General features: G+C 55.1%; 4 protein-coding genes across 4 annotated transcripts in view; 3 read left to right on the top strand and 1 right to left on the bottom strand.

The window, feature by feature from the left end:
• Window positions 1-5,309, top strand: part of B3GAT3 (beta-1,3-glucuronyltransferase 3 (glucuronosyltransferase I)) — a 9,557-nt gene extending 4,248 nt beyond the window's left edge. The window contains exons 3-5 of the mRNA XM_006875011.1: window positions 3,514-3,874; window positions 4,067-4,357; window positions 4,779-5,309. Of these exons, the coding sequence (XP_006875073.1) occupies window positions 3,514-3,874; window positions 4,067-4,357; window positions 4,779-4,877 (751 nt within the window). The 3' untranslated portion in view covers window positions 4,878-5,309. The remainder of the gene's footprint in view (window positions 1-3,513; window positions 3,875-4,066; window positions 4,358-4,778) is intronic.
• Window positions 5,310-5,703: 394 nt separating this feature from the next.
• On the bottom strand, window positions 5,704-7,372 carry ROM1 (retinal outer segment membrane protein 1). Its single transcript, XM_006875056.1, is given in 8 exon segments — window positions 5,704-5,838; window positions 5,840-5,899; window positions 5,991-6,049; window positions 6,052-6,227; window positions 6,800-7,073; window positions 7,076-7,224; window positions 7,226-7,285; window positions 7,287-7,372. Coding segments are annotated over 8 exon segments (999 nt in total).
• Window positions 7,373-7,853: 481 nt separating this feature from the next.
• Window positions 7,854-17,059, top strand: EML3 (echinoderm microtubule associated protein like 3). The gene is made up of 22 exons (XM_006875010.1): window positions 7,854-8,179; window positions 8,921-9,092; window positions 9,173-9,427; window positions 9,522-9,635; window positions 10,847-10,914; window positions 11,683-11,806; window positions 12,013-12,183; window positions 12,356-12,425; window positions 12,513-12,623; window positions 12,802-12,897; window positions 13,207-13,362; window positions 13,503-13,644; window positions 14,063-14,214; window positions 14,293-14,418; window positions 14,504-14,635; window positions 15,007-15,074; window positions 15,479-15,567; window positions 15,639-15,736; window positions 15,874-15,961; window positions 16,390-16,488; window positions 16,648-16,778; window positions 16,856-17,059. The coding sequence occupies exons 1-22, from the start codon at window positions 8,158-8,160 to the stop codon at window positions 17,057-17,059; spliced, it is 2,688 nt and encodes an 895-aa protein (XP_006875072.1). The 5' UTR covers window positions 7,854-8,157.
• A 565-nt stretch (window positions 17,060-17,624) lies between these two features.
• On the top strand, window positions 17,625-25,829 carry MTA2 (metastasis associated 1 family, member 2). Its single transcript, XM_006875009.1, has 18 exons — window positions 17,625-18,048; window positions 18,701-18,768; window positions 19,090-19,183; window positions 20,869-20,986; window positions 21,080-21,143; window positions 21,337-21,454; window positions 21,720-21,822; window positions 21,991-22,090; window positions 22,241-22,429; window positions 22,526-22,600; window positions 22,711-22,769; window positions 22,939-23,036; window positions 23,249-23,388; window positions 23,619-23,847; window positions 24,006-24,095; window positions 24,489-24,607; window positions 24,698-24,846; window positions 25,036-25,829. The coding sequence occupies exons 1-18, from the start codon at window positions 18,021-18,023 to the stop codon at window positions 25,199-25,201; spliced, it is 2,007 nt and encodes a 668-aa protein (XP_006875071.1). The 5' UTR covers window positions 17,625-18,020; the 3' UTR covers window positions 25,202-25,829.
• The last annotated feature ends 718 nt before the right edge of the window (window positions 25,830-26,547 follow it).

Genomic DNA, 26,547 nt, shown 5'->3' with positions numbered 1-26,547 from the left:
CAATCCCCTCCATGCATCATCAACCAACCAAAGGGTATATACACTACAAGCTTGCCCCCTGGTCATCAGCACACAGCCCCTCTCCCTCTCTGGGTCTAAAGTCCGCAGCCGCTTCCTACCATTGGTTCTTAATCACATACTACCTCCTGAAATGGTTGAACACCGACCAATTACTTTTGGTACAGAGACTCTATTCCTTCCATCTTTTTTTGATGCTTCCTGCATCATTCAATATTTTACCCATAGAATCTTTCAGTATTCCAAGTCAAAGCTTGACTTTTTCTTCAGTTCTTTCCATTTGAAACATACTGAGTCTGCTCTTCCCTTTTGGTTTTCTAATTCCAGGTCTTGGCATATTTCTTTGTAAATCTTTGTCTTTTTGAACTGCCCTTTGAAATTTTCTGTTCAGCTCTTGTACTTCATTATTCCTTTAGCTATTCTGCCTTTTAAGAGTAAGTTTCAGAGTCTCTACTGTCTTTTTTTCCTTTCTTTTTAATGACCGTTTTCTTTTGCCCTGTATGATGTTCTTGGTGTCATCCCACAACTCCTCTGGTCTTTGATCATTAGTATTCTATGCATCAAATCTGTTGAGATTGTTTCTAAGTTCAGATGGGATATACTCAAAGTCGGGTTTAGGCTGTGGTGGCCTTGCCTTCAGCTTCAGCCTGAACTTGCATATGAGCTGTTGATCTTCTGAACCTCAGTCTGTCCTGGCCTTGTTTTGGCTGATGATGTGGAGTTGCTCCTTCATCTCTTCCCACAGTCAATTTACTTCCTGTGTATTACACTTTGCCAGGTCCACGGGTGATCATGTTGGTGGTGTGAAGTGCCATTGAGTCGGTTCCCATTCATAATGACCCTTTATAGGGTTTCCAAGGGGCAACTAGTGGGTTTCAACTCCCAACCTTGTGTTTTCCAGTCCAGTGCTTATCTACAGCATCCACATGTATAGTTACCATTTATGTTGTTGATAAAAGATATTTGCAATGAAAAAGTTGTTGGTCTTGCAAAATTCTATCAAGCAATCTTCAGTGTCATTTCTATCACCAAGGTCATATTTCCTAAGTACTGATTGCTTGCCTCTCTTTGTTTCCAACTTCAACATTCCAATTACCAGTAACTATCATCCCTTTCAAACTGAAGTTCCTTAAACTAGGGCATGCCAAATACCTGGATAAATGAAGTCTATTTTTATTCAAAGATTGGTGGGACATATGGTTGTTTTTCTATTAAAATTGACCTGGATGTACATGAAGTCGCATACAAGATTCCTACTCAATTTTTAGGTCGGACAATCAGATTTCAAAGACATTTCAAGCTTGCCAGTGAGTTACCGCTCTTTTCTTAGGAGGCCTTTGGCTAGGAAATTTGAGATCGTCTAGCTGACTTGAAGTAGAAATGAGTTTGGCCCTACTGTCTTGCCATGGTGGAGAAATAGTAAGCCCAGCCAGTATTGCCAGCATGCTTCCATTCTACCAGACACTGTGCTGTTTTACATTGAAAATAAAAGAATCAGAATATAGTTTTGTCACTGGTAAAACCAATGGGCACATGTAGTGTTGAATCTGTAGCCCAAAGTATACCTATGCCAGGGTCCATCCCTGGAATCAGATGACTGATGACTGAGCCACCTACCTAGGCACAGGTAGCTACAGACCACCATGGTCCCCTCCCCACTCCCACTGGGTCCGGCAGGCAGATCTGGAGGAGAAAGCAACCTCGGACAGGCTGAGAGACAACATCTCCATTCTGGAAACCTGCTAAGTTCTCCTCCCCTGGAGAGAAATGAGTCCCTGGGGTTCCTCCAGTAGAAATGCTTTCACCTGGAAATGTAAGTACAGGTGAGAAAGGACCTGGTTTCTCGGATGTTTTAGAGTCATGATTGTATTTCCTCTTTAGAGCACCATTGTATGAAAATGTTGCTATTTCTGTTATGTTGTTGTTGGGTGTCATGGACAGGGGGAGCCGATTCTGACTCATAACCCCATGTGACAGAACTGCCCCATAGGGGTTCCTCGATTGTAATCTTTCCAGGAGCCGATCACTGATCACCGTGTTCTCATGTGAAACCACGGGGTGGGTTCAAACTCTCACCTTCCCATTAGCTGCTGAGTTCTTAGCTTTGTGTCACTAGAACTTCTTTTCCCCACTTTACCTACAGCTGGGGAGATTGAGTCAGTTTCTCAAAACATCTCACCTAACAAGTTACAAAAAACAAAAAAAGAAAAACAACCACCGAACTCAATGCCATCAAGTCAGTCCCAACACATAAAGGTCCTATGTATGGTAACCGGGACTATGAAACTGTAGGCCCAGGCAGTCTCATCTTTCTTCCATGAGGCAGCTAGTGGGTTTGAACCATCAGTCTTGCAGTTAGTAGTCTAATGTCTAACCCAGTTACAAAGCCAGGATTCAAATCCAAATCTGCCTGATGCCAGAGTCTGTGCCTTTAAGTTTCTTACAGCCTGGATTTCAGGTGGGTGACAGACTTGGACTGAAGGAACAGGACAGGGAATGTCAGTGGGGAGTTTGGGGACAGGCTATGGAAGCTGCCAGAAGGGGTCTAGGAGGACAAGCCACGTGTCCCCAATAGATGCTTTTTTAAAAAAGCTTTTATTATGAATTAAGTGATAGTTCACATGGGAGAACATCGGTTTTGCACTCAACCAATCATAATTTTGTTTCATTGCAATGATTACAATCCCCCCGTGCGTCATTGGTTAACAGTATTTGCTTCTGTTCCCTCTGTGTTTTTTTTTTTGTGTGTGTGTGTGTTTTTTTCATGTACACAGGAATATATAATTGTTTAAACAAAGAGCACATTTTGCAAGCCATCCTCCTCGCTGCCAGCACACAGCCTTTCTCTATCTCTGCTGCTCTATCTCTCCATGTCATCACCTCTGCCTCCATCTCTGATGTTGCTGCTTCTCTGACTAGGGTTCCACATTCCACTCATGCTCTTCTCTCTTGATGGTCTTGGGGTCCTCTGTACCTGGAATGTAAGATTAACTACTCCCCCCTTTTTGTTGCATAATTTCTGCCTTTACAGTTGTGACAATAGCAATTAATCATGATAACAATTACTATTGAATCAAATGAATCCTATCCCCATCTCCTTTCACCAAACCCACCTAGACAAAGATGAAAACTATTCAGTAGGGATTCTACCTTCCCTTGTACACTCTGAAACTAAACTCTCTCTTGAAACCCTGTAAGCCAGTCACTTTGTGCCTTTATAGCCCCCCACCCCCCTTTTAGGTAGCCCATCAACCTGTCCCCATCAACCCTGTGTACAGAGGGGATAGGTTTGATTCTTGATGTGAAGACACCTTCCTTTTCAGTATTTAGAGCTACTACATCCATAAGTATAGGTCAGGTTCCTCAAAATTGTAGCAATTTACACTTGCTTCCTTTATTAAATTGCTTTATTGTCCTGTAGTTGAGTTCTGATCTTCAAGCCACCGAAGCTAGGTCAAGTGGGCCCTCCCCTCTTGCCATCTCTCTCCCCTGTAGGCTGGTGCAGAAGGCCGAGCTGGTGCGCCTGTCCCAGACGCTGAGCCTGGTGCCCCGACTGCATTGGCTGCTGGTGGAAGACGCTGAGGGACCCACCCCGCTGGTCTCGGGGCTGCTGGCCGCCTCCGGCCTCCTCTTCACACACCTGGCTGTCCTCACCCCCAAGGCTCAGAGGCTTCGGGAGGGTGAGCCAGGCTGGGTTCGGCCACGTGGTGTAGAGCAGCGGAACAAGGCCCTGGACTGGCTCCGGGGTGGCGGGGGTGCAGTAGGTGGGGAGAAGGACCCACCCCCGCCAGGGACTCGGGGAGTTGTGTACTTTGCGGACGATGACAACACTTACAGCCGGGAGCTCTTTGAGGAGGTGAGCACTGGGATGGGGAATGAGGCCAAGTGGGGGCAGCTTGATCTGTGGCTTTGGTTACCAGTGTTGCTGGGGGCTGCTGGGACAGGAATAGGGAGCAATGGGGGAGAATGACTCAAATGGTCCTGCCTGCTGCTCCCTTTCTGCTGGACCACCCTGTCTCTGTGTTTCCTCTCTCCTGACCTCCTTTAGATGCGCTGGACTCGAGGTGTCTCAGTGTGGCCCGTGGGGCTAGTAGGTGGCCTGCGATTCGAGGGTCCACGGGTACAGGATGGCCGGGTTGTGGGCTTCCACACGGCATGGGAGCCAAATAGGCCCTTCCCAATGGATATGGCGGGCTTTGCTGTGGCCCTGTCTTCACTGTTGGCTAAGCCCAATGCCCAGTTTGATGGCACTGCTCCCCGGGGCCACCTGGAGAGTAGTCTCTTGAGCCACCTTGTGGATCCCAAGGACCTGGAGCCACGGGCTGCCAACTGCACACGGGTAAGGGGCTGGAGCCCAAGGCAGGCTCTGAAATGGGCTGGTGATGGGAGAAGGGGAGGAGGGCCAAGGGGTGATCCTCCAGAGCTCAGATTCAACCTTGCTCACCTGAAGGGGAAGCTGGGAGCCAGAGGACGCATGGTCTCCTGTCACTGGTTCCCACAGCCTCAGTACCCCAGTGGCATAGAGAGGGTAAGGGGTGAAATAAAAAATAACCCACTGCTATGAAGTCGATCTCAACTTGGAGCTACTGCCCACTGGGACAGAGCAGAACTGCCCCTTGGGTTTCTGAGGCTGTAAATCTCATCTTTCTCCCACTGACTGTACAGTTAGTACACTGCTTACCCTACTGTACCACCAGGGTTCCTTGGGTAGACCCGAGACCTGCCCTGGCCCGGCTCTAACAGAAGTCCACCCCCTTCAGGTGCTGGTGTGGCACACACGGACAGAGAAGCCCAAGCTGAAGCAGGAGGAACAGCTGCAGCGGCAGGGCCGGGGCTCAGACCCGGCCATGGAGGTGTGATGGTGCCCAGGACACCCCAAGCAGACCACCACCTCCCATCACAGGCATGGATGGACCTTGTAGGACTGGGCACCTGGCCTGCCCAGGATGTGGTTTCCCAAGTCCTGACCCATCAGAGCCGGCTGGCCCCTCTGTCCCTCCAGCCCTAGGGTGTGGCCCAGCTGCTCCTCCCCTCCCCCCAACCCCCGCCTGCCACGTGGTGGTGCCCACAGGCCGGGGACAAGCAGCCCTTGTATTGAGCCAGGGTCAGCCTTGTAGGGCGGAGCAGAAGGGCAGACCGCCTCAGGAGGGAGGGCAGCTGAGTAAACTGGGTAATTTATTGGGGATGGGCATGCACTGGGGGAGGGGGAGTTGGAGGAGCTGGGCTGGACCCTCCCACCTCAGCATGCTGACCCCCCTCCTACCTCCGGAATAAAGACTCTCAATCTGGAAGGCTCTCTCTTTCCTTTGCTTAGCGCTTAGCGGATCTAGGGCTTGCATTCTTATCTCACATGGTGGGCACCTGTTGCTGCCCAGGCCAACCCCAGGTAGAAACCGTGGGGTCCTGGCTTCTCCATCAGACATAAGTCCCCTCCCCCTTGAAGTGAAGGACAGTGGCCTCAGTCCCAAAGCTTTATTGAGTCTGTAATATACAAACTGTCTCCACTTCTTTTGCGGGTGACTTCCCATCCCCGTTTCCTCTGTTTGCTGGTGGTTTCTACCACAGAGAGCTAGGTCCCAGGACACCTGGTTTTCTCACTCACTCCAGACCCTCTGACTGCCTACCCTCCTCCTGGAATCCCAGGCACTCCCACTAGAAGCCTTGGTAAGGACCTCTAGGCCTCAGCTAGACCCTTGTCAGGAGGGGAACTTCCTCAGGGGCTGGCCTGTGGGCAGCGCCTCCCTGTAGCCAGGACTTTTTCAGCATGTCTTTCAGCTGGCCAGGAAAGACATACCCTTAGGACTCTCCTTCCCCATTGATGAAGCCCCCCGAGCTGCTCCAGCGCTGTCTGCAAGTACCGAAGGCCCAGCAGCACCAGAGTCTGAGGGGAAAACAAAGGGGCAGAGATCAAGGAGGGGGTCGGCAATCCTGGGATTGTAGGGGGCATTTCAGATGGAGGGAGGCTGACTGACCTGTAGCAGGAAGGTGCCAGCCAGCATGTTGCACAGGGTGCTCATCAGCCGCTGTAATACTTCAACAGTACCCTGTGGCACCCTTGGACCCAGAGGTTTAAAGTGGGCTACTGGGGTTCACAGATGCGGTGGGCGTGGGGGTCTGAGAGCCGACTTTGCAGGCAAGGTCGTGGTGAGTGAGGGTTGCAGCAGGAGAAGGGGACCCTGTCAGTGAGGTATAAACCTTCCTGGATCCGGCTACAAAGGGAAGGTGGGCTCTTAGCATGTTCAGAGAGAGGACCCAGGCAGAAGCTGGGAAGGGGCAACTGACAGTAAAAACATGTACTGATGGCTTTACTATGTGCCAGGTATGCATCATTCGTCTTTACAACCACCCTATGTGGTCCCGGCCATCACTGCCGCTGAGGCAATCCGACTCAACAACTCTAGAGAAAAGCAGAACTGCTCCCTAGAGTCTCTGAGGCTGTAAATCCCTGAAACCATCTGGCTCCTGAACAGCACCTGGAGGATTCTATCCATCGAACTTTTAGTTCGAAACCCAACGCATAACTCACTGCACACGACCAGGGCTTCCTTACCCTATATAAGTACAAGTGTTATCTCTGTTTTACAGATGATGAAATGGGCTCAAAGCAGTTTGGTAACATGCCCTGGATCGCAGAGCTGATAAAGGGCAGAGCTGTGATCCAGTCTCGCAACCACTAGGCTCTTAATTCATTTGTGCCCTTTGGGACGAGGAGGGTTTCGGAAAAGCAGAAGGGAGCCTGTCTGGGAGGAGGTTGTGTGGCAGGGAGAAGCCAATCACTTACTTGACCATGTTCTGGTCATTGGGGTCCAGGTAGCGGCTACTGACCCACTGGACCCCAAACCAATCCTTGTAGCCATGGTGCCCACAGCAGTTGTATCTCAGCTGCAGCTCATCCATCAGCCGCTTGGCATGACATTGCCTGGGTAACTCTGTATGCCTGTAGTGAGCCAAGGCAGACCCTAGGCCTTCCTCCAGCCCTGTGCCCAGACTCCCAGGTAAACCCAGGGCTAGCCCCAGAGCTATGACCAGGAGGCCCCCACGCCCAGCAGTGCCACCAGGAGTGGGCCCAGGACCCCTCTTCAAGGTGGGTATCGACCTGCATCTAGACTTGCCCGCCTGGCTTCTGCACCCACGAATCCTGTGCCCAGAGCCACTGCCCATGCTGCTAGGACAACCTGGGGCAAGACAGGGAATGGACAGGAAGGTGCCAAGGGGCCACAGCTGGACCAGGAGGTGCCCGCTACAGAGAATGGTGAGGCCACCAGTCTGCCAGCAGCCAGCAGAGGAACCAGAGTCCCTATGCTAGACGGATGCGGAGCTGGAGGGTCAGCACCAGTGGCAGCACTGGCGCCATCTCCCATCTCTGTCTGAGGGAATGCAAAACTGTCGGGTCTGGGGTTGACCGGACCAGGATGCTGAGTCAGCGATACCCAGCTTGGACTGGGTTAATGCCACTCTGATCCCAATACCCAGGGCAGTCTCCATTCCCAGCCTTCCTTAATAACCACCGGCCGATGCCCGGTCTGCCAAAATTCAGGATACCTTGGCCTTGCCCCTGAGAAGCTCCGCCCCCGGGCATAGGGCCCATTTCGACCCAGCCCCTGTCTCCTCGCGGAAGTTAGGGTTGTTTCTCCGCTCAGCCAGAGGGGCACTGGGTCCCGGACGGAAACTTCCCTGGGAGCTGGGGGCGGGGAGTCCGGAACGTCCCGGAGACCAGAGGCCGGGCGGGGTGAAGGGGTCAGTGGCTGGCCCCGCCCCGGCCCCGGCCCGGACAAGGAGGGGTTACCAAGCGATCCGCCCCCCCCCCGGCCCGCCCCCCTCCCGCGCTTCCTGGCGGCTTCGCGTCCGGCGCCTGTTTGTGCTGTGGCGCTGGGGCCCGGGACCGTCCCGCCACCCACCCCCGGGAGCCGAGCGCGTCCCGGAAGAGCCTGAGACCCCCTGCAGGCTCTGCGACTGCGGCCCCTGCCCCACAGCGCCCCCTCCAGGCGCTTGCCCCGCGCCCAACAGCGCCCCCGGGGGTGGCGCGGCGCCTCTGCGCGCGCGCCCCGGGGTGCTTTCCCTTCCCCTCTCCCTGGCCCATGGCCCCCGCGGCTTAGACGCCTCCGTCACCGCAGCCGCTCGGAGCAGCCCGGGGGCCGCATGGACGGGGCCGCGGGGCCCGGTGAGTACGGGGCGGGGCGGGCGGCCCGTCGGGCGCTGCCAGTGCGCTGCCGCCGCCTGATGGCGTCTCCGCGTGCTTCTCCGTCCCGTGGGCGCCGAGCATCTCCCACTGTTCCTCGGTCCCTGTTCCTAGACTAGGGTCTTCCTGCTGTCACTTCAGAACTTCCCCAAAGTTGCTCAAGTCCCTTGCTACTGTGTGCTCCTAAGTGCTTCCCTGCCCTCTATGCCACTCTGGGCCTCTTTTGGTATTTCGGGTCCCTTGTGACTCCCACGTTACCCTGGAACCTTCACTGAGACCCTGCTTTCCACTGATAGCCTTAATCTTATCACTTTGAAGCTCATCTCTGGTACTCTGGGTCCATTAGGGTGATTTTACTCTTGTGCCACCCCTGGTGCCCCCACCGCTGGAGATCTGAGCTTGCTCTGCAAAGCCCCTATCTCCCTGCTTTCCCTCACCAGTAAGTACTGTGCTTTTTTGTGGCTCCCACGTTCCTCGGCAGTACTCCATGTTTCCCCCTGGCACTCCGTAGTACTTGCTGTCTTTCCGAGGCTCAGACGGCAGCAGGAAGGGAGCTTTGCCAGGTTCCTCGCCTGCCCTGACAGGAGGAGGCCCTTGATCTGCTACCACCCATCTCCTCCCCTCTGGGCGAGCCTTCAACCCGGAGCTCTTTGCAGGGGGCCCTCCTGTAGGACATGCATCCTTTTCTGAGGTGCATTCTGATTGCTTCTTGCCTGCTCCCAGGTGAGGGCTCTACTCAGGAGGCCTTGCTCTCCTTGAGCCGGCGCCTTCAGGTGCAGGAGGAGGAGATGGAGCTGGTGAAGGCAGCCCTGGCAGAAGCCCTCCGCTTGCTGCGGCTACAGTCACTCCCCGCTACACTGCAGGGCACTGTCACACCAGCCCCCATCAGGGACAGGTATGCATGCCATCCTACCCCCGACTCCTCCTTCCTGGGACCTCTGGGGGCTTCAGGTTGACTTGCTATGTCTCCAGCAGCCCTGCAGCACCCCCGGGACTGCCACCCACATGCAGCCCCTCCTTGGTGAGCCGAGGTACTCAGACGGAGCCAGAGACGCAGCCACTGCCCCCCAGGCCCTCTGGCCTGAGCAATGGGCCCCAGGCTCCCCCAGGGGGCAGTGAAGAGCCCGGTGGATCCCAGCTGGAAGGAGGGGGCAGCAGCAGCAGTGGTACTGGCTCCCCTGGCCCCCCCGGGGTCCTCAAGCCCATGCAGCCCCCACAGCGTGCTGACACGTAGGTGTCCTGTGGCCAAGGCGGGGGGGCTGGGAGGATTAGGAAGCATTATTAGAGGTGTAACCCTTGGTCCGGCTCTGTGCACCCCCATCAGGCCACGGAGAAATTCTTCCTCCTCCTCATCCCCCTCAGAGCGGCCCCGGCAGAAGCTCTCCCGGAAGGCAGCCTCCTCAGCCAACCTGTTATTGCGGTCTGGGAGCACCGAGAGGTGGGCGAGGCTCCCCCCCACCTGCCCCGCCTTGTGCTCAGACTCTGACTTTCCACAGCCCTCACCTCCCTTCCCTGGGCGGGGTGCAGGACCTCATTGCCCAACAGGAAGAAAGGAGCAAGCATTCACGGGGCGCCTGCTGTGTACCCACCCGGCACTGTGCCAAACACTCGACCTCGTCCAACTCATTCAATCCCCACAACATCCTTGGGGGGTAGGTGGTCTCATGCTGCCCATTGTCCAGGTGAGGAAGCAGGTTCAGAGAGGGTAAGTCATTTGCCTGGGGTCACACAGCTAGCTTCAGGAGATTTGAACCCAGCTCTTCTGACTCTTGTTCTTGCCCCGGTTCCACCAGATCCCAACACACCGTCTGAGATCCTAAGAGGATTTCTGAAAGCTCCCATGCTTTTCGTGGGTAGCTGTCCTAGAGCTTCAGCCCCGCAAATCTACCAAGTTTTTATTTTAGAGGGCAAGGAGAAATCCCAGGACCTGAGTGTAGTTGTATTATAGTGGACCCAGCTTCAGGACGTGTGGTTTTTATTCTAGTCCTGACTGTGGTCTCACCTTTATTTTCTGAAAAGAGATTATCACCCTTAGGTAGTGATTTCTGGGATTCACCTATAATTTCTTCTGATGAGGACTTTCTTGCTTGCCTCCCAGGTCCCTGGTAGGCAGGGCTGCTAGACCTTTTGGATTCACCTTGGCCCCATTTTGTTGTTGTTACGTGCCGTGGAGTTGGTTCCAACCCACAGCGACCCTGTACAGGGTTTCCGAGGCTGTAAATCTTTACAGGAGCAGAAAGCCTCATCTTTCTCCAGCGGAACAGCTGGTAGTTTTGAACTGCTGACCTTGCGGTTCACAACCCGATTCGTAACCCCTAAGCTACCAGAGCTCCTTTGGCCCCATTTTACAGATGGGGAAAGGAAAGGGAGGTGGCTGATATGCCTGCCAGAGGCCCTGTGGTCTAGAGGAAAAGGCTGTGTGAATTGAGATTCCGAAGGCTGCCTGGTGCCCTGCATTGCCTCTTGTGAGCTGTGTAGCACTCACGCCTCTTCAGCCTCAATCTTCTCATCTCTTAAATGGAGGGAAAACTCCCCCAACTACCTCGCACACTTTGCAAACTGGGTACCTTTCTTGTGTCGTGCCCCGCCCCCCTCAGGTCTTGCTTGGGCTCTGACCCCAATCCCTATGCTTTTTTCTCTTCCCAACAGCCGAGGGGGCAAAGATCCCCTTTCCAGCCCTGGGGGCCCTGGATCTAGGAGAAGCAATTATAATTTAGGTACGTAAAGAGGAACTTGGAAAAGGGAATTCTGGTGTGGGTTGCAGTTAGGGTTTGAGGTGTTTTCGGAGACCCATGAGGTAATGGAAGGAGCCCTGGTGATGCGGCAGGTTAAGCAAGCGTGGGGCTACTAAGCGCAAGGTCTGCAGTTTAAATTCACCAGTCGCTCCATGGGAGAAAGACGAAATCTGTTACGATTTATTTTCGGAACACTAAGGGGCAGCGTTTTGTCCTAGGTTATTGTTAAGTGCTGTGGAGTTGGTTCTGACTCATAGCGACCCTGTACAGGGTTTCTGAGGCTGTAAATCTTTACGGGAGCAGAAAGCTTCATCGTTCTCCCGTGAAATGGCTGGTAGTTTTGAACTGCTGACCTTGCTATTCACAGCCCGATTCGTGACCACTATGCTACCAGAGCTCCTATAGGGTGGCTCGCTGTAAGTTAGAGTTAACTCTATGGCTGTGGGTATAGGTGAGGTATGAAAGGTTCCTGGGTGGAAAATACAACGTACAGTTGAGGACTAATTTAAAGGTTGGTGGTTCAAACCCATCCCAATGGCACCTGGCGATTGGCTTCCATTCAGATTGTAGTCAGGCAAACCCTGGGGATTAGGTCCATCTGTCACGCACGGAATCACCATCAGTCACAATCGACTTGATAGAGAAGGGCTTTTTTTGGAGGGGTGGGGTGAGTTCTGGCGGGTGATTTTTCTGGAAGGGGCCACAGCAGGGTGATGGTTGACACCCCCTGTCCCTTTTGTTTCTCTGTAGAAGGCATCTCGGTGAAAATGTTCCTTCGTGGCCGTCCTATTACCATGTACATCCCGTCCGGCATCCGCAGCCTTGAGGAGCTGCCCATAGGCCCGCCCCCAGAGACCCTCAGCCTTGACTGGGTGTATCCTACCCCCTTGGGTCCCAGGGGAACCATAGCTTTCACTCTTGCCCTTGCCCCTTCCCCCCACTTTTTCACAGTTTTTCCTGCATCTCTAGGGACAGGAGTCCCCTCAGAGTCCTCCCCTCTGTCCTGCCAGCTGCCGGAGCTCTCTAACTCCTCCCCTGCCCTTGACTTGACCCTTTCCTTGACCTGAATCCCATCCCCAGCTATGGGTACAGGGGTCGTGACTCCCGTTCCAACCTGTTTGTGTTGCGCTCTGGGGAGGTGGTCTACTTTATTGCCTGTGTGGTGGTACTCTACCGGCCTGGGGGAGGACCAGGGGGCCCTGGAGGAGGCGGCCAGAGACATTACCGGGGCCATTCAGACTGCGTTCGATGGTAAGGGGCCTGGGAGACGGCCACTGAAGGCCAGTGGGGGTGGGTAGGGAGAGGCCTGGACTGGTGCTCCTGGAGCCAGGCAGAAGAGTTGCCGTGGTGCTCTGCAAACATGGGCAAAGTGTCTGGCTGCCCAGGACCGACCTTTTACCTCGTTTGTGACCTCTCCACTTAGCCTTGCTGTTCACCCAGATGGCGTTCGCGTTGCCTCAGGACAGACTGCAGGAGTGGATAAGGATGGGAAGGTAGGGCCAGGCACCAGGCAAGTGGGGTGAAATGCCACTCTCCCTGAAAATGCCCATGACATCCCAGCTGTCCTGCTTCTCCACCAGCCCCTACAGCCCGTGGTCCATGTCTGGGACTCCGAGACGCTGCTCAAGCTGCAGGAGATTGGGTTGGGTGCCTTCGAGCGGGGCGTGGGGGCCCTAGCCTTTTCGGTTGTGGTGAGCTGGCTCCAGAGCCTTGAGACCCCTCTCTTTATTGCCCCAGAACCCACCCACCCTTGCACGTCCTCAGGAGGCCCGGGAAGTCCTGGCTTTCCTGAACCCCACCAGCTCCTTTTCCTGACCAGGAACCCCCACCTGCAGGCCTCACCCCTCCACTGTGTCCTCCCATCCTCAGGACCAGGGTGCATTCCTCTGTGTAGTGGATGATTCTAACGAACACATGCTGTCCATTTGGGACTGCAGCCGCGGCTCTAAGCTGGCTGAGATCAAGGTGATGAGCCCGGGAGGGACACTGAGGTTGGAGAGGTGCACAGAGCACAGAGACTTGGATACATCTGTTTCCTTTCTGGTGGGGTCACCTTGGATAAATCTCCTAGCCTCTGATGGGTTTCTTTATCTGAGGTGGTGGAAGTTCTGACTTTACACAGTGTTAGGTATTAGGGAGACTGATCAGGAATGGCTGGGGCTCTTGAAGAAACATTGTGCTCAGGACTCTGTAGGCTAGCTGTCAGGACATAGGTGGGAACGTGGGATAATGGTGTTTAGTTAGGGTGGCTGAATCGTCGTGTCTTCCCTTCAGAGCACCAATGACTCCGTCCTAGCTGTTGGCTTCAGCCCGCGGGACAGCAGCTGCATCGTCACTAGTGGGAAATCTCATGTCCACTTCTGGAACTGGAGTGGTGGAGCAGGGGTTCCTGGGAACGGGACCCTCACCCGGAAACAGGGTGTCTTTGGGGTGAGGTGGGGAGGGGAGGGCAGAGTGGAGCTGGGAAGGGATTGACTGAGTATGAGAGATCCCAGTATTATTACCCCATCCCCACCTGTCCTGTGATTTTCATCTTTGCCTCGCCCTTTGACCTCTGCTCTCTGCTCCAGAAATACAAGAAACCCAAGTTCATCCCTTGCTTTGTGTTCCTCCCTGATGGAGACATTCTTACTGGGGACTCAGAGGGGCACATTCTTACCTGGGGTCGCAGCCTCTCAGATTCCAAGACCCCGGGCAGGGGTGGGGCCAAAGGTATGTGGTTGGTGGTGGCATCTGGGAAATCCTGTACTACAGAGAGGCTAGGGGCACCGAAGAAAGGGGTGGGGCCTTATGGGAGGGCTCTTTTCTGGGAACTCATCTAAGGATGGGGGCAGCATGAAAAAGAGGAAGGGCTGGGACTTGGAGTTTGCCAGCTCCTGGATTCCAATCCCAATTTTACTAGTTGTTTGGCCTTTAATGAATTGCTTCACTTCTTTGAGCCTCAGTTGTCCTGTTTTTAAAATGGGAGAATGGTAGTCCTGCTGGCAGCCAGTAGCATCAGAGACAGACAGGATTCAGTAGGCACTCAACAGCTGGGAGTTACTACCTTCTCTTGTGATGGCCTAGCCTGCCCCTGCTTCCCAATACCCTGCACCCCAAGAGCGTGACCCACCTGGGACTTTGTCAGCAGAGACCTATGGGATTGTGGCCCAGGCCCATGCTCATGAGGGCTCCATCTTCGCCTTGTGTCTTCGGCGCGATGGGACAGTACTAAGTGGTGGCGGCCGGGACCGCCGGCTGGTCCAGTGGGGGCCTGGACTGGTGGTTCTCCAGGAGGCTGAGGTAAAGGCTGGCCTGGGATCCAGGGAGGGAAGGATGGATAACCTATGGAGCCCTGACATTCTGCCGTCCTCTCTGCAGATTCCTGAACACTTCGGGGCTGTGCGGGCCATTGCTGAGGGGCCTGGCTCTGAGCTGCTGGTGGGGACCACGAAGAACGCGTTGCTGAGGGGGGATCTGGCCCAGGGCTTCTCCCCTGTCATCCAGGTTGGGGGGTGCCAAGGGCTCAAGGGAGGAGGGTGAAGAGAGCTGTTGGGGAGGAACCTAGATGACAGCCCCTGCCATGCTGCAGGGCCACACAGATGAGCTCTGGGGGCTCTGCACCCACCCGTCCCAGAACCGCTTCCTTACCTGTGGCCATGACCGGCAGCTCTGCCTGTGGGATGGGGAGGGCCACGCGCTGGCCTGGAGCATTGACCTCAAGGTAGAGCACAGTGTCTGTCTCTGGATTCCCTACCCCAGGATTTCTGGGCCACCACTTACTCCCCAAGAACCCCTTTCCTTCTGCTGCTGGAAGTAGCCAGCTTGGACTGCTGGGTATAAATTCCTCTGTGCTGGTTGGTACAAGGTGTCATCTTCAGTACTCTGGCCTTCCCCCCTGACCTTCCCTTGATCCAGCAACTAAGAATCTCTGGCGCAACCAGCAGGCCTGTTAAATATTTTGAGTACCACCCCTTGCTTAGGCTCCCGTGACAACCCTGTTCCATCCCGGGTTCCTGTCTCCTCCTTAGGAGGAAGACCAGATGTTCATTCTGGTTCCCTCAATCAAAAGGCATATTCTTCTCTTCCTCCCAGGAGACTGGTCTCTGTGCTGACTTCCACCCCAGTGGGGCAGTTGTGGCCGTAGGACTGAATACAGGGAGGTGAGAGAGAGCAGAGACTCCTGTGAGGGGATGGGGAGGCTGCTCAGGAGCCCCACTGTGCTTTTCCAGGGCTCAGTCCTTCCTGCAGCCAGGACCTCTCCAGTTCACTGTTGTAAGGGTTCTCTGCTCCAAGCTGGGAGTGCAGGGGGTTGCAGCTCAGGGTCCCAGAGTTGAGAAGCTGGGGGGAACTTGTAGTGGGTCCCCTGGTCTATAGTCCCTGACTCCTTTCTGAGAGGACCTTGACCTTTGACACCTCCCAGCCTAAGAATGCAGGGGTGGCTTCTACTTTCCAGCCTTCTTTCTGTGGGCTTTTCTGAGGAGCTTCAATCTGCCAGTCTCTCCCCTGTCCCAGATGGCTCCCTGGGTGTCTCCTCACACCCTGCCTTTCCCTTCCTCCCTTCCAGGTGGCTAGTTTTGGACACGGAGACCCGAGAGATCATGTCTGACGTCACTGATGGCAATGAACAGCTGTCAGTTGTCAGGTACAGCCCAGGTGAGAGCTGTTCCCACCCTGGCCCCAGGCCCTTCCCTGGCCCCTCCCTCTCTGAGTGACTGTCTTTGCAGATGGGATGTACCTGGCTATCGGTTCCCATGACAACATGATCTACATCTATAGCATTTCCAGTGATGGTGCCAAGTCTAGCCGCTTTGGCCGCTGTGTGGTGAGGAAGCTGGGCTAGAGGGTGGGCCATGGCGACAGCATGACAAACGTAGACTTGTAGCCCTCTGCTGCCTGAGGGAGCTCTGGAGACGGGACATAAATGGTGGCTGTTTTTAACCTCTTGACCCTTGCTTGCAGGGTCACTCCAGCTTCATCACTCACCTCGACTGGTCCAAGGACGGGAACTTCATCATGTCCAATTCTGGGGACTATGAGATTCTATACTGTAAGGGGCAGCAGGGGAGGGTGTGGGAGAGGGGAACTGGGCTGGGTTGGGAGGGGATGATGAGAATGGGTGGGGTATTCCAGGCAGAAGGACTGTTACAGAAGAGCTGTGGTGTGGAAAAACACCCGCTGTTACACTACATGGTGTGTTCCCACAGGGACTTGAGGCAGTTGAAAAATGAACTAAGAAAAGATTCCTTTGGTTGAAAGTTTCTCAGGGTAGTTGTGGAGGGGTTGATTTAGCAAAGAAGAAACTGAGGAGGAGCAAGGGGCTAGGGAGGGTTGCTCCTGGCCATGAGACAACCATGGTGACCAGACCACATGCCACCACCTTAAGTTAGTCTTCCCAAGCTGGCCTTCTGGGACATTGCCACTGCTGTGAGGGCTGAGGGCAGGGTGAGACTGAGCTGGGTGGGAACCCCTCCCCAGGGGATGTGGCTGCAGGCTGCAAGCTGTTGCGGAATCGCTATGAGAGCCGAGACCGGGAGTGGTCCACCTACACCTGCGTGTTGGGCTTCCACGTGTACGGTGAGCAGGGCCGTGGAATCCTGCGGGCAGGTTGGCCGGGTGGGAGACTAGGTGGACGGAGCTGCCCTGCCTGGAAGGAGGTTGAGGCTGGTGGGTGGCGAAGCCGTGAGGGGATGCGGACAGGTGGGGCGGCCAGACTGATGCCGGCCCCTGTGCTAGGCGTTTGGCCCGACGGCTCCGACGGGACAGACATCAACTCCTTGTGCCGCTCCCACAATGAGCGCGTGGTGGCCGTGGCCGACGACTTCTGCAAAGTGCACCTTTTCCAGTACCCGTGCGCACGCGCCAAGGTGAGCTGGGGGAACTGGGACCAGAGGTTGGACCCCACCGCCATGGGCGCCACCTCAACCCGGCCTCCTCCCGCCAGGCGCCGAGCCGCATCTACGCGGGCCACGGCAGTCACGTGACCAGTGTCCGGTTCACGCACGACGACTCGCACCTCGTCTCGCTGGGCGGCAAGGACGCCAGCATCTTCCAATGGCGCGTGCTGGGCGCAGGAGGCGTGGGACTGACGCCCGCCACGCCCTCCCGAACCCCGTCTCTGTCTCCCGCCTCTTCCCTCGATGTCTGACCGCCGCCTGATACAGGCGACTGGCCTTTCGGCGCACCGTCGCCTCCCCCAAGACCAGGGGCCCAGCCTTCCCGTAACTTCAAGACATTCCTGGCCTCGAACACACTGTTACAGACCAGACTGTTTGCCGAGTCGGGCGGCCCCAGCTCGGACCCCGACTCCCGAGCACACTGCTGAGGGGCAATAAACCAAAACCAAAGCGGCTTCCTGGTACTTTTTGTGGGGCAGGGCTGGGGTGCTTCAAGGGCCCAGGTGGAGAGGAGAGGAGTGCCGAAAGGGTTAGGGAGTGTAGACAACTACGCAAATAAAAGGCAAAGCCGCTTGCAAATTACCTTCGTGAAGACCAAAGCCTTGCCAGCCAATCGGGGCCGCAGGGCTCCGGCGAGGAGAGTGTTAACCCTAAATCCTCTCTCGCCTTCGGAGGTGGAGCCGAGCTGTAACGGAAATCACCGAGTGTCGGGCCGCGGTTGGTCGAAAGGACCCGAACCTTTTCCGGAAGTAGCCGATCTCTGAGGTTTCGCTCTCCGACCTAAGCCGAGCTCCGGGCCTTGTTCTCCCGATCGGCCGAAGGTGTTCCGGAAGGAGGCGAACCCCGAGACCTGCCGGGCAAACCTTCCCGGCGTCCGACAGGGCCCAACGTCTGGTGGGGTTCGGCGAGGGTGGGGGAAGCTGAAGCTTGGCTCTGGTCCGGCGGGAGCCGAACTCGTTCCGGAAGAAGCCGAGCGGACCGGCGCCGGCCTCGGCGTCCCGGGCGTGAGGCGGTAGCGGCGGCGACAGCGACAGCGCGGGCCGGGATGAACCGCGACGGCTGAAGCGGCGGAGGCTCCGGCTGCTCGGGCCCCACCGAGACTCTCGCGAAGCGCCAGCCCCGTGCTCGGGGCTTTGCCTCGAGCCGAGCCCTGCCCTCGCGAACCTCCCGGACCCCTTTGTGCGGCCGGAGTCGGCGGCGGCGGGAACGGCCATGGCGGCCAACATGTACCGGGTGGGGGGTGAGTACCGGGCGCGGGGGGTGCGGGGCCAGGGCCGGGAGAGGCTGGGGCTCGGGACCCGGTGGGCTTGGCACTTTGTGGCTCGCGGAGCCGCGTCTGGGGCAGCGTGGACCGGAGTACAGACCGGGACCGGAACCGGAACCGGGATCAGAGTGCGGGGACCGTGGCGCCACTGAGTGTCGAGACCCGGAGAGAGGCTGCGGGGCAGCCCCGACGGCGCTTGCGGGGCTGCGGTGGGGACCCCCGGATCGGGAAGTGGGGCTGGGAAAACTGGCTCCGAAGAATCTGACAGGACAGGCAGCGGGGCGAGGGAGCCCGGAGCTCTCCTGTCTTTGGCGTTATTGTGCGCACTTGGCCGAGTCTGGGGGGGCTCCCGCTCGTCGCCGAGCTGCATGTTCTTCGGGGACACCCCGGCGTCTTGCCGCTTCCCGAAGTCTCACTTTTGAGTGAAGGAGCTGAGTTTGGAACTAGCAGTGGCGGGTGTGGGGTGCCCTCCCGATTTTCCTAGCCCCCCCCGCCCCCAGGGCAGCGGCCACATCTTGAGGTCCTCGTTTCTCCTAGTGGTTCATCAGGCCCATTCCTTCGTGCATCTGGGTGCTAACGCTCCCTCTCCTCCTTTGATCTGCCCGGCTCTCCCCTCCCTTTCCTACAGACTACGTCTATTTCGAGAACTCCTCCAGCAATCCTTACCTGGTTAGACGAATTGAAGAGCTCAACAAGGTGAGTGGGCAGCGGCCCTCGTCCCCCCACCCCCAAAGGGCTCTTTCTTGTGAGGGCTCTAACTTCAGGCTGAGAGGACCCTAAGCTTAAGTACTGTACTAATGCATATTCATTCATTCAGTGCTTGTGGAGAGCTTCCTTGCTATCCATCAACTGGGGGCAAAGGAAAAGGATTTGAAAGGCTGTTTCTACTCCTAATTTAGAGGGCTTTTCTGAGATCATTCAGAAGCAAGTTCGCAGTTGTTACCATCTTTTCTCTGTGCATTTCCAGTTTTCAAATGACCAGTTTCCATTACCCTTTTTTTTTTTTTCTTTCTCCAGACTGCAAACGGAAACGTTGAGGCAAAGGTTGTCTGTCTTTTCCGGCGAAGGGACATTTCTAGTAGCCTCAACAGCCTGGCTGATAGTAATGCCAGTGAGTGTCTTTAACCCCCAACCCCACACTTTCCCCAGGGTCTGAGACCTGGGCAGGTCCCTGCACGTGCTTCCCCTGGTATCATGCCCAAGGCAGGGGTGTGAGTTTGGGGGTGGGAAAATGACTGGTCTGTGAAGGGAGGCCTGTTTTTACATGTTGGGGTTAGAAGCAGGGTGCAGGGAGGCACCATGATAAGAAAAGCCAGAATGTGACCTGTGTGTAAGTGGGAAGTGTGAATGTGAGTGTGTGTGTTTGACAAACAGGATAATATGTAAAGAGGGGACGAGGAAGCTAGTCTTGGGTATGTTGGGACATTGGGTGGTAGCTGAGAGGGCAAGGTGAAAAGATTGGCGCAGCTGGGAAGCAGGCTCATCTTGTGATCACAGGGTGGTGAGAATACGCTGCGGGAGTGAACCGGAAGCTAGGAGACCGGAAACTGGCAGGAAACTTTTCTGGCACTTTTTCTATTTCTTTCTTCCCTCATTTTCTCCTCCTCCACCCCATCTTACAGCGTTTCCTCTTTAAGCTTCTATCTCTATATTTCCTTCTGTTTTCCTTAGCTTTAGTTTCTTCTTTTGCTTTTCCACGTCTTGTTTCTCCCTTCTAGATTATTTCCCTCCTCCCCACCCCCAGGCTGTTTTGGGCATGAACGGGTTAATAAGGATCTTGGTTTACCAAGTTCCCTGGTCCCTTTGGGGTTTCCAGCCCCATATGGCAGGGGCTGACCTTGGCCTTGTCCAATCAGAAGGGGTGCAGGGGGTGTGGTCCCCCTAGCCTGAGCACCGGTTTCCGGAGCACACAGGGGAGGGGTGGAGCCTGCTGCCCCCTCACCCCCCCTTTTCCCTGAGGTTGGGAACAATGCACCCATGAGCCTGGGCCTGAGGCTTTTCTGCCCCTCCCCCTTTCGTTGTTGGCGCCCATCCAAGTTAACCCTTCCCACCAAGGTTTCTGGGCAAGCTGCCGCTCCTCAGGGAGGAGGATTTAGGTACTGGTGTGAAAGGTGCTGTCTGGAAAAGCCCCCATATATTTAAGTAGCCAAGTCGAAGGTAAGGGATAGTGATGGTTGCACGTAATAGTTTGGAGCAGAGTCCCCTGAGATCTGAAAAGAGGAACTGCTAGGCACAACCTTGTATGGTCTGTTTGCATCCTGTTGGGCTCCTGGACCTTGGGCTGGTTTAGCACGAAAGGGACAAGTGTGAGTGAGGTTCTTCCTGGGCCTGCTGTGGGCGGTGGTGGTGGTGGTGGTGGTGGCAGTTCCGACTCATAGTGATTGTGCGTAGGGTTTCTGAGGCTGTAGATCTTTACGAGAGAAGAAAGCCTCATCTTTCTGCCGAAGAACCGCTGGTAGTTTCGAACTGCTGACCTTGAGGTTAGCAACCTGACTCATAACCACTACGCTCTCAGAGCTCCTTGCTTAATGAGCGGTAACTTTATCAGCTGGGTTTGGGGTATGTTTCTGCAACATTTTCCACAACCACTCTTCCTTCAGAGCATTGCTGATGGGAAGGTGGGAGCTTCTGTGGCCGAGAAGAGCATAGAGGGAAATACTGTCGGGTACAAAAACGGAAGGCAGATGCCTGGGGGAGTGTGAGATAACTGAGCTGAGAGAAGAAATGCTCTCCTTGGGTTGGAGTTTTGAAGGTGGCTTCTTTTTCAACTTGGCTTCTTCCTCCTTCATCCACCAGGGGAATTTGAGGAGGAATCAAAGCAGCCTGGAGTATCTGAGCAGCAGCGACACCAGCTGAAGCACAGGGAGCTGTTCCTTTCTCGGCAGTTTGAATCCTTACCAGCCACTCACATACGGTATGGGACTCGGATCGGGCCAGAAATGCAGGGGTAGTGCGCTGGAGTGGGTGTCAGGGGCTTACCCAGGGTCTTCTGACCTCCTACCTGCAGGGGGAAGTGCAGTGTGACCCTGTTGAATGAGACCGATATTTTGAGCCAGTACCTGGAAAAGGAGGTGAGAAAGAGGATTGCTTTGGGAGAAGAAGGAGGGAGTGAGTGTAGCCCCCAAGAGGCCAGCGGGAAGGAGGGCTGTCATGAGGTCCAGGGTTGATGCACTGTCTTGTACTGGGAACTGGGGGCACTCCAACCCGGACCCTGCCTGTGTGGACAGCTGCCATTTACCTTCTCTCGTCCCGTCCCGTCTCCAGGACTGCTTTTTTTACTCACTGGTGTTTGACCCTGTGCAGAAGACACTTCTAGCTGATCAGGGAGAGATTAGAGTTGGTTGCAAATACCAAGCTGAGATCCCAGATCGCTTGGCAGAGGGTAAGTGCCAGGACAGAAAGCGGGCAACTTGGGTGAACTCCCTCTGAGGGGAACTTGAATTGTGTGTTGTGTGTTGGAGCTGTGCGGGGCACAGTCTGCATGTTCCCTGCCGGGACCCCGACAGAACCCCAGAGAGACAGATGGACACCTGGACTCTCAGACAGGTGGCTGATGGACTCTCAGCAGGGAAGGGGCAGGTGAGGCCAACACCCCCAATCTGCCTTCCCTCCCTCTTGCTGATGGTGCCTTTGTCCTGTTTCCCCAGGAGAGTCGGATAATAGGAACCAACAGAAGATGGAGATGAAGGTCTGGGACCCAGACAACCCTCTCACCGACCGGCAGATTGACCAGTTCCTCGTGGTGGCCCGGTGAGGGGTGGGTGGATGGATGGGGAAGGTGGGCTGGAGGAGGTGTGGGCATAGGACCAAGCCCCACTCTGAGAGAGAACAGTGCTGTTCATTCTTGGCCATGGCTGTTTCCTCGGCGCACTTGAGCTTCCTTTTTCCTTCCCTCTTGACTTCTGTCTCTCCCACTAGAGCTGTGGGCACCTTCGCACGCGCCTTGGATTGCAGCAGCTCCATTCGGCAGCCCAGCTTGCATATGAGTGCAGCTGCTGCTTCCCGAGACATCACCCTGGTGAGCAGAAGTTGGTGGGTCATTGGACAGACTAGACTTTGTGGGGACAGAAGAAGAGGGTGTCTCCAAGGGCGCTGGGCCGTGTAAAGGGGGCCGGGAGTTGTGCTGAGGGGTGGAGGGCCTCAGCACTCTGCTGCACCTTCTTTGTAGTTTCACGCCATGGATACACTGCAGAGGAATGGCTATGACCTGGCTAAGGCCATGTCGACCCTGGTGCCTCAGGGAGGCCCGGTGCTGTGCCGGGATGAGATGGAGGAATGGTCCGCTTCAGAGGCCATGCTGTTTGAGGAGGCCCTGGAGAAGTATGGGAAGGATTTCAATGATATCCGTCAGGACTTTGTAAGTGGATGTGGGGAGAGAGCTGGGAGAAAAATGAAGGGAACAGAAGCTGAGGCCAGGTGCCCGGCTCATTCTTCTCCCCTCTGCACTCCTTAGCTACCCTGGAAGTCACTTGCTAGCATCGTCCAGTTTTATTACATGTGGAAAACCACAGACCGGTATATTCAGCAGGTAAGGGCTGCCCGGGGAGGCTGGACCAGAGGCCTGCCCTACCTCTCTGTCTTTGAAAATGATGGTACTTTCTTTCTCTGCTGACATATTCTTACCTGTTTTCCCTGCAGAAAAGACTGAAAGCTGCTGAAGCAGACAGCAAACTGAAACAGGTCTACATCCCTACCTAGTAAGTGTTCTGGGTAAGGATGGCAGGCAGGTTTTCCTTCTCTTCCCCTGTGCCTTCCTCAGTGACTGGAGTGGGCAGAGGCAGACTCCGATTCTTTCATAACAGACAGGCTGGAAAGAGATCCTTTTCCGTGACCAATGCCCTTGTTTCGCCCTGTCACCCCCATTAGCACTAAGCCAAACCCGAACCAGATCATCTCCATGGGCTCCAAACCTGGCATGAATGGTGCTGGCTTCCAAAAAGGCCTGACCTGCGAGAGCTGCCATAGTGAGCTCCTGGGGAGGGGGAGATGGGGTGGGGTGGGGGGACTGACTGGGAGCTGCCATAGTGAGCCCCTGGCAGGGTGGGAAGGTACTGATCTGCAGAGCTGTTACAGTGAGTCCCAGGTGTCTGGCACGTGGCTGCTCTAATTTGAGCAGTCCACAGGTTCAAGTGGCTTGTTTCCCTACTGACTGCCCTCCCTCTCTCTGCTCTGACAGCCACACAGTCGGCCCAGTGGTATGCCTGGGGCCCGCCCAACATGCAGTGCCGCCTCTGTGCTTCCTGTTGGATCTACTGGAAGAAATATGGGGGATTGAAGACCCCCACCCAGCTTGAGGGGGCTGCTCGGGGCACCACAGTAAGGATTGATGAGTACAGGCAAGGGGAGGAGTAGATCCATGGATGTGAGCTGAAGGGAAAGCCTTTGTATGGTGATAATTTATATGGTGATGGTTTGCTGTGAGGGGCCAGAGCAGCTGGGAAGCTAGCTGGGTTTGCTAGTGGTAAAGAGGTCGGATAGAAATGGAAGGAAGAAGGGGAACCTCAGTGTCCATCTACAGCTCCCCAATTTTTGCGTCCCTCTTCCAGGAGCCACATTCAAGGGGCCATTTGTCTAGACCTGAAGCCCAAAGTCTCTCCCCCTACACCACCAGCGCCAACCGGGCCAAGCTATTGGCTAAGAACAGGCAAACATTCCTGCTCCAGACCACAAAGCTGACCCGTCTTGCCAGACGCATGTGCAGGGACCTGTTGCAGCCGAGGAGGGCTGCCCGACGACCTTATGCTCCTATCAACGCCAATGCCATCAAGGCAGAGTGTAAGGGCATGGAGGGCTTGGTGGCAGGTTTCTCTGGATGCTTAATGACAGTAGGGGTGACAGGAAACAGAGGTTTCTTACCAGATTATAGACAGGACTTGTGATCCCAGAAGAGGCCCAATTGTAAAACTTCTGAAACTCTCATCTTCTTTCTCCAGGCTCCATTCGACTTCCTAAGGCTGCCAAGACTCCGTTGAAGATTCACCCTCTGGTTCGTCTGCCCCTGGCAACTATCGTCAAAGATCTGGGTATGGGATGGAGAAGCAGACTGAGCCTAAATGCTGTGTTCCAGACAGGGACCCACTCGGGGTGGAGTCAAGCTCCTCCCAGCCCTTTTGCTATCTGTCAAGAACCTTCCCTCTCACTGCTTTGTTTTTCCATTGAGTTCTAAGAGAGAGGAGTTAGTCTCACCATACTTTGTACGTTAATGAGTTCCTGCAAAGTTGCCCAGCATTGCTGAACTGATTTGATGAGATCACTTGTGTTTGTGTGTGAGATTTCTGATATATTGGTGATCACTTGCCAGACCCTTCCCAGACAGCTACTGACCCTGGAGAAAGAGATGGAGTTGAGGAGGGGAAACTGGGTAGGGAAGAGAAAATTATATCTTTCTTGTGTTTTGTTTTTTTCCACCCCTGTAGTGGCCCAGGCACCTTTGAAACCAAAAACACCTCGGGGCACCAAGACACCTATCAATAGAAACCAGCTGACCCAGAACCGAGGATTGGGGGGCATCATGGTGAAGAGGGCCTATGAGACCGTGAGTTGACAGACTGGGATGGGCCAGGCCTGAGGTGGGTGCAAGAGCCATTCTTCTGGTAGGAGTCTGAGCGGTTCTCTCCCTTTCCAGATGGCAGGGGTAGGAGTCCCCTTCTCCGCCAATGGAAGGCCTCTGACATCTGGAATTCGCTCCAGCTCGCAGCCAGCAGCCAAGCGTCAGAAACTAAACCCAGCTGATGCCCCCAATCCTGTGGTGTTTGTGGCCACAAAAGATACCAGGTAGGGAGCCCACCATGGGAGGGTGTGAGAGGTTGATAACGCTGGTTGGTGGTCATGAGAAATAGCAGTATCTGAGAAAGCCCAGCTCCAGGAAGCCTGGGAGTGCCCGGGCCGGGCCAGGCCGGGTTACCAGGAGGGAAAGGGCAGTAAGGCAGAATTGCTGTGTCTTAACTTCCCTCTCCTGGCCAGGGCCTTGAGGAAATCGCTTACGCATTTGGAGATGCGGCGGGCTGCTCGCAGACCCAACTTGCCCCTGAAGGTGAAACCACCACTGCTGGCAGTGCGGCCCCCAGTTCCTTTGGCAGCACCCCCACATCCTGTCAGCACCAATGAGCCCATCGTTCTGGAGGACTAAGTATCTGTGGGGAGGGGCGGTGCCTAAGGCACCAAGACCGCCCCCTTTCCTCTAGCACCCCAAGGAGTGAGGCTGTGACTGAGGGAGCAGGTGTGTGTTTCTGGAGGGGGTGGGCGCCCTCTGGTGGCCCCAGCACAGGGCTTGCTCCCTTCTCCACGCTCCTGGGGCCTGGTGATGGACTGTCTGCTGGAACTGGCCTGTGTGGGGAACCTGGCCTGTTTTTGGGGGTAGGACCCTCAGTCAATCTTGGACAGTTTTGTGGGGAGGGTTTTTTAATTTTTTAAAAATGTCGCCTCCCTTTGTGAAAGGGGAAAAGGAAGAGGAAACAGATGTCAGGCGTCTGTACCTGAGTTGGGGAGGGGGGTGTGCACTGCCATGTCTTTCTTTTCTTTTTTTTTTTTTTCCCTTAACTGGGGGGTTCTCTTCCTGTCCGGTGTCCGGACTTTCCCAATTGAAGTTTGAGGCCCCTAAGCTGGCATCAACCCCAGCCCATGCTCGCTCGTTCTTCCTCTCCCCTTCTGCCTTTTGTACGCCAACTCTCAGAAATAAAGATCTTTTGTCCGTTTTTTTTTAACCTTGGATTCTGTAATTGGTTCTTATAGTAACAAATAAAAAGCAGTTTTCTTCAGCTCTTCCCGGCTCAGCTGTTCTCTCCGTGGGGGTGCGGGGAGGTCTTCAGGAGGAAAAATAATAAAGGACAAAGACGAATGATGGGGCTTGCCATAGGAACAGCTTTTTGAGATACAGACGGAGGCTGCTTGCTCCAGCCAGCTTTATGGAACCCAAATTCTGCCCCCCACCCCCGGTCCCCACAGTGCTAGAGACCAGGCGCCATCCTGGCCCAGATGCAATCCCAGCAGCTGGGAGGAACTGGCTCCTACAGGAAAGGGGTATGCATGAAGGTGCATCTTCCGAGTTCCCTGACTCGTACACCCTTCTGGAGTCCCTGGGCAGTGCAAACAGTTAATGTGCATGCTACTTACCCCAAGGTTGATAGTGCTTGTTTACCTGGAAGTACATACGAAGAAAGGCCTGGGCATCTACTTCTGAAAAATCAGCCGTTGAGACCTATGAAGCACAGTTCTCTGAGACACACTGGGGATTGCAATGAGTCAGAATCGACAACAGCAACTGGTTATATTCCCTTAGGGACTTCTGGGAGTTGCTAGAGGTTAGAGCACGATGTAGCTAGCCCACTATAAGGGGCAGTGCAGAATCTTAAGCACCTAGCTCTGGCTGTACTCAGATTGCAGAGGTAGGATCCTGTTAGGGTCCTCAGGACCTAAGCAACTGCCTTGATACTGTGGCCCACCAGTATAGGCACACAATAGAATAGGAAAGAAGAC

This window comes from Chrysochloris asiatica, unplaced genomic scaffold (genome assembly GCF_000296735.1).
Source record: "Chrysochloris asiatica unplaced genomic scaffold, ChrAsi1.0 scaffold00310, whole genome shotgun sequence".
Lineage (NCBI taxonomy): Eukaryota > Metazoa > Chordata > Mammalia > Afrosoricida > Chrysochloridae > Chrysochloris > Chrysochloris asiatica.
The sequence above is the reverse complement of the archived record's forward strand: the minus strand, read 5'-3'. Positions and strand labels throughout refer to the sequence as shown.

Excerpts from the sequence above, each read along its gene's own strand:
- MTA2 (XM_006875009.1), top strand. The coding sequence starts at position 18,021 with ATGGCGGCCAACATGTACCGGGTGGGGG. Across the intron at positions 21,455-21,719 it reads CCCAGATCGCTTGGCAGAGG|GAGAGTCGGATAATAGGAAC; the intron begins GTAAGTGCCAGG and ends CTGTTTCCCCAG. Across the intron at positions 24,096-24,488 it reads AACTATCGTCAAAGATCTGG|TGGCCCAGGCACCTTTGAAA; the intron begins GTATGGGATGGA and ends CCACCCCTGTAG.
- EML3 (XM_006875010.1), top strand. The coding sequence starts at position 8,158 with ATGGACGGGGCCGCGGGGCCCG. Across the intron at positions 9,636-10,846 it reads CGGTCTGGGAGCACCGAGAG|CCGAGGGGGCAAAGATCCCC; the intron begins GTGGGCGAGGCT and ends TCTTCCCAACAG. Across the intron at positions 15,962-16,389 it reads GGACTATGAGATTCTATACT|GGGATGTGGCTGCAGGCTGC; the intron begins GTAAGGGGCAGC and ends ACCCCTCCCCAG.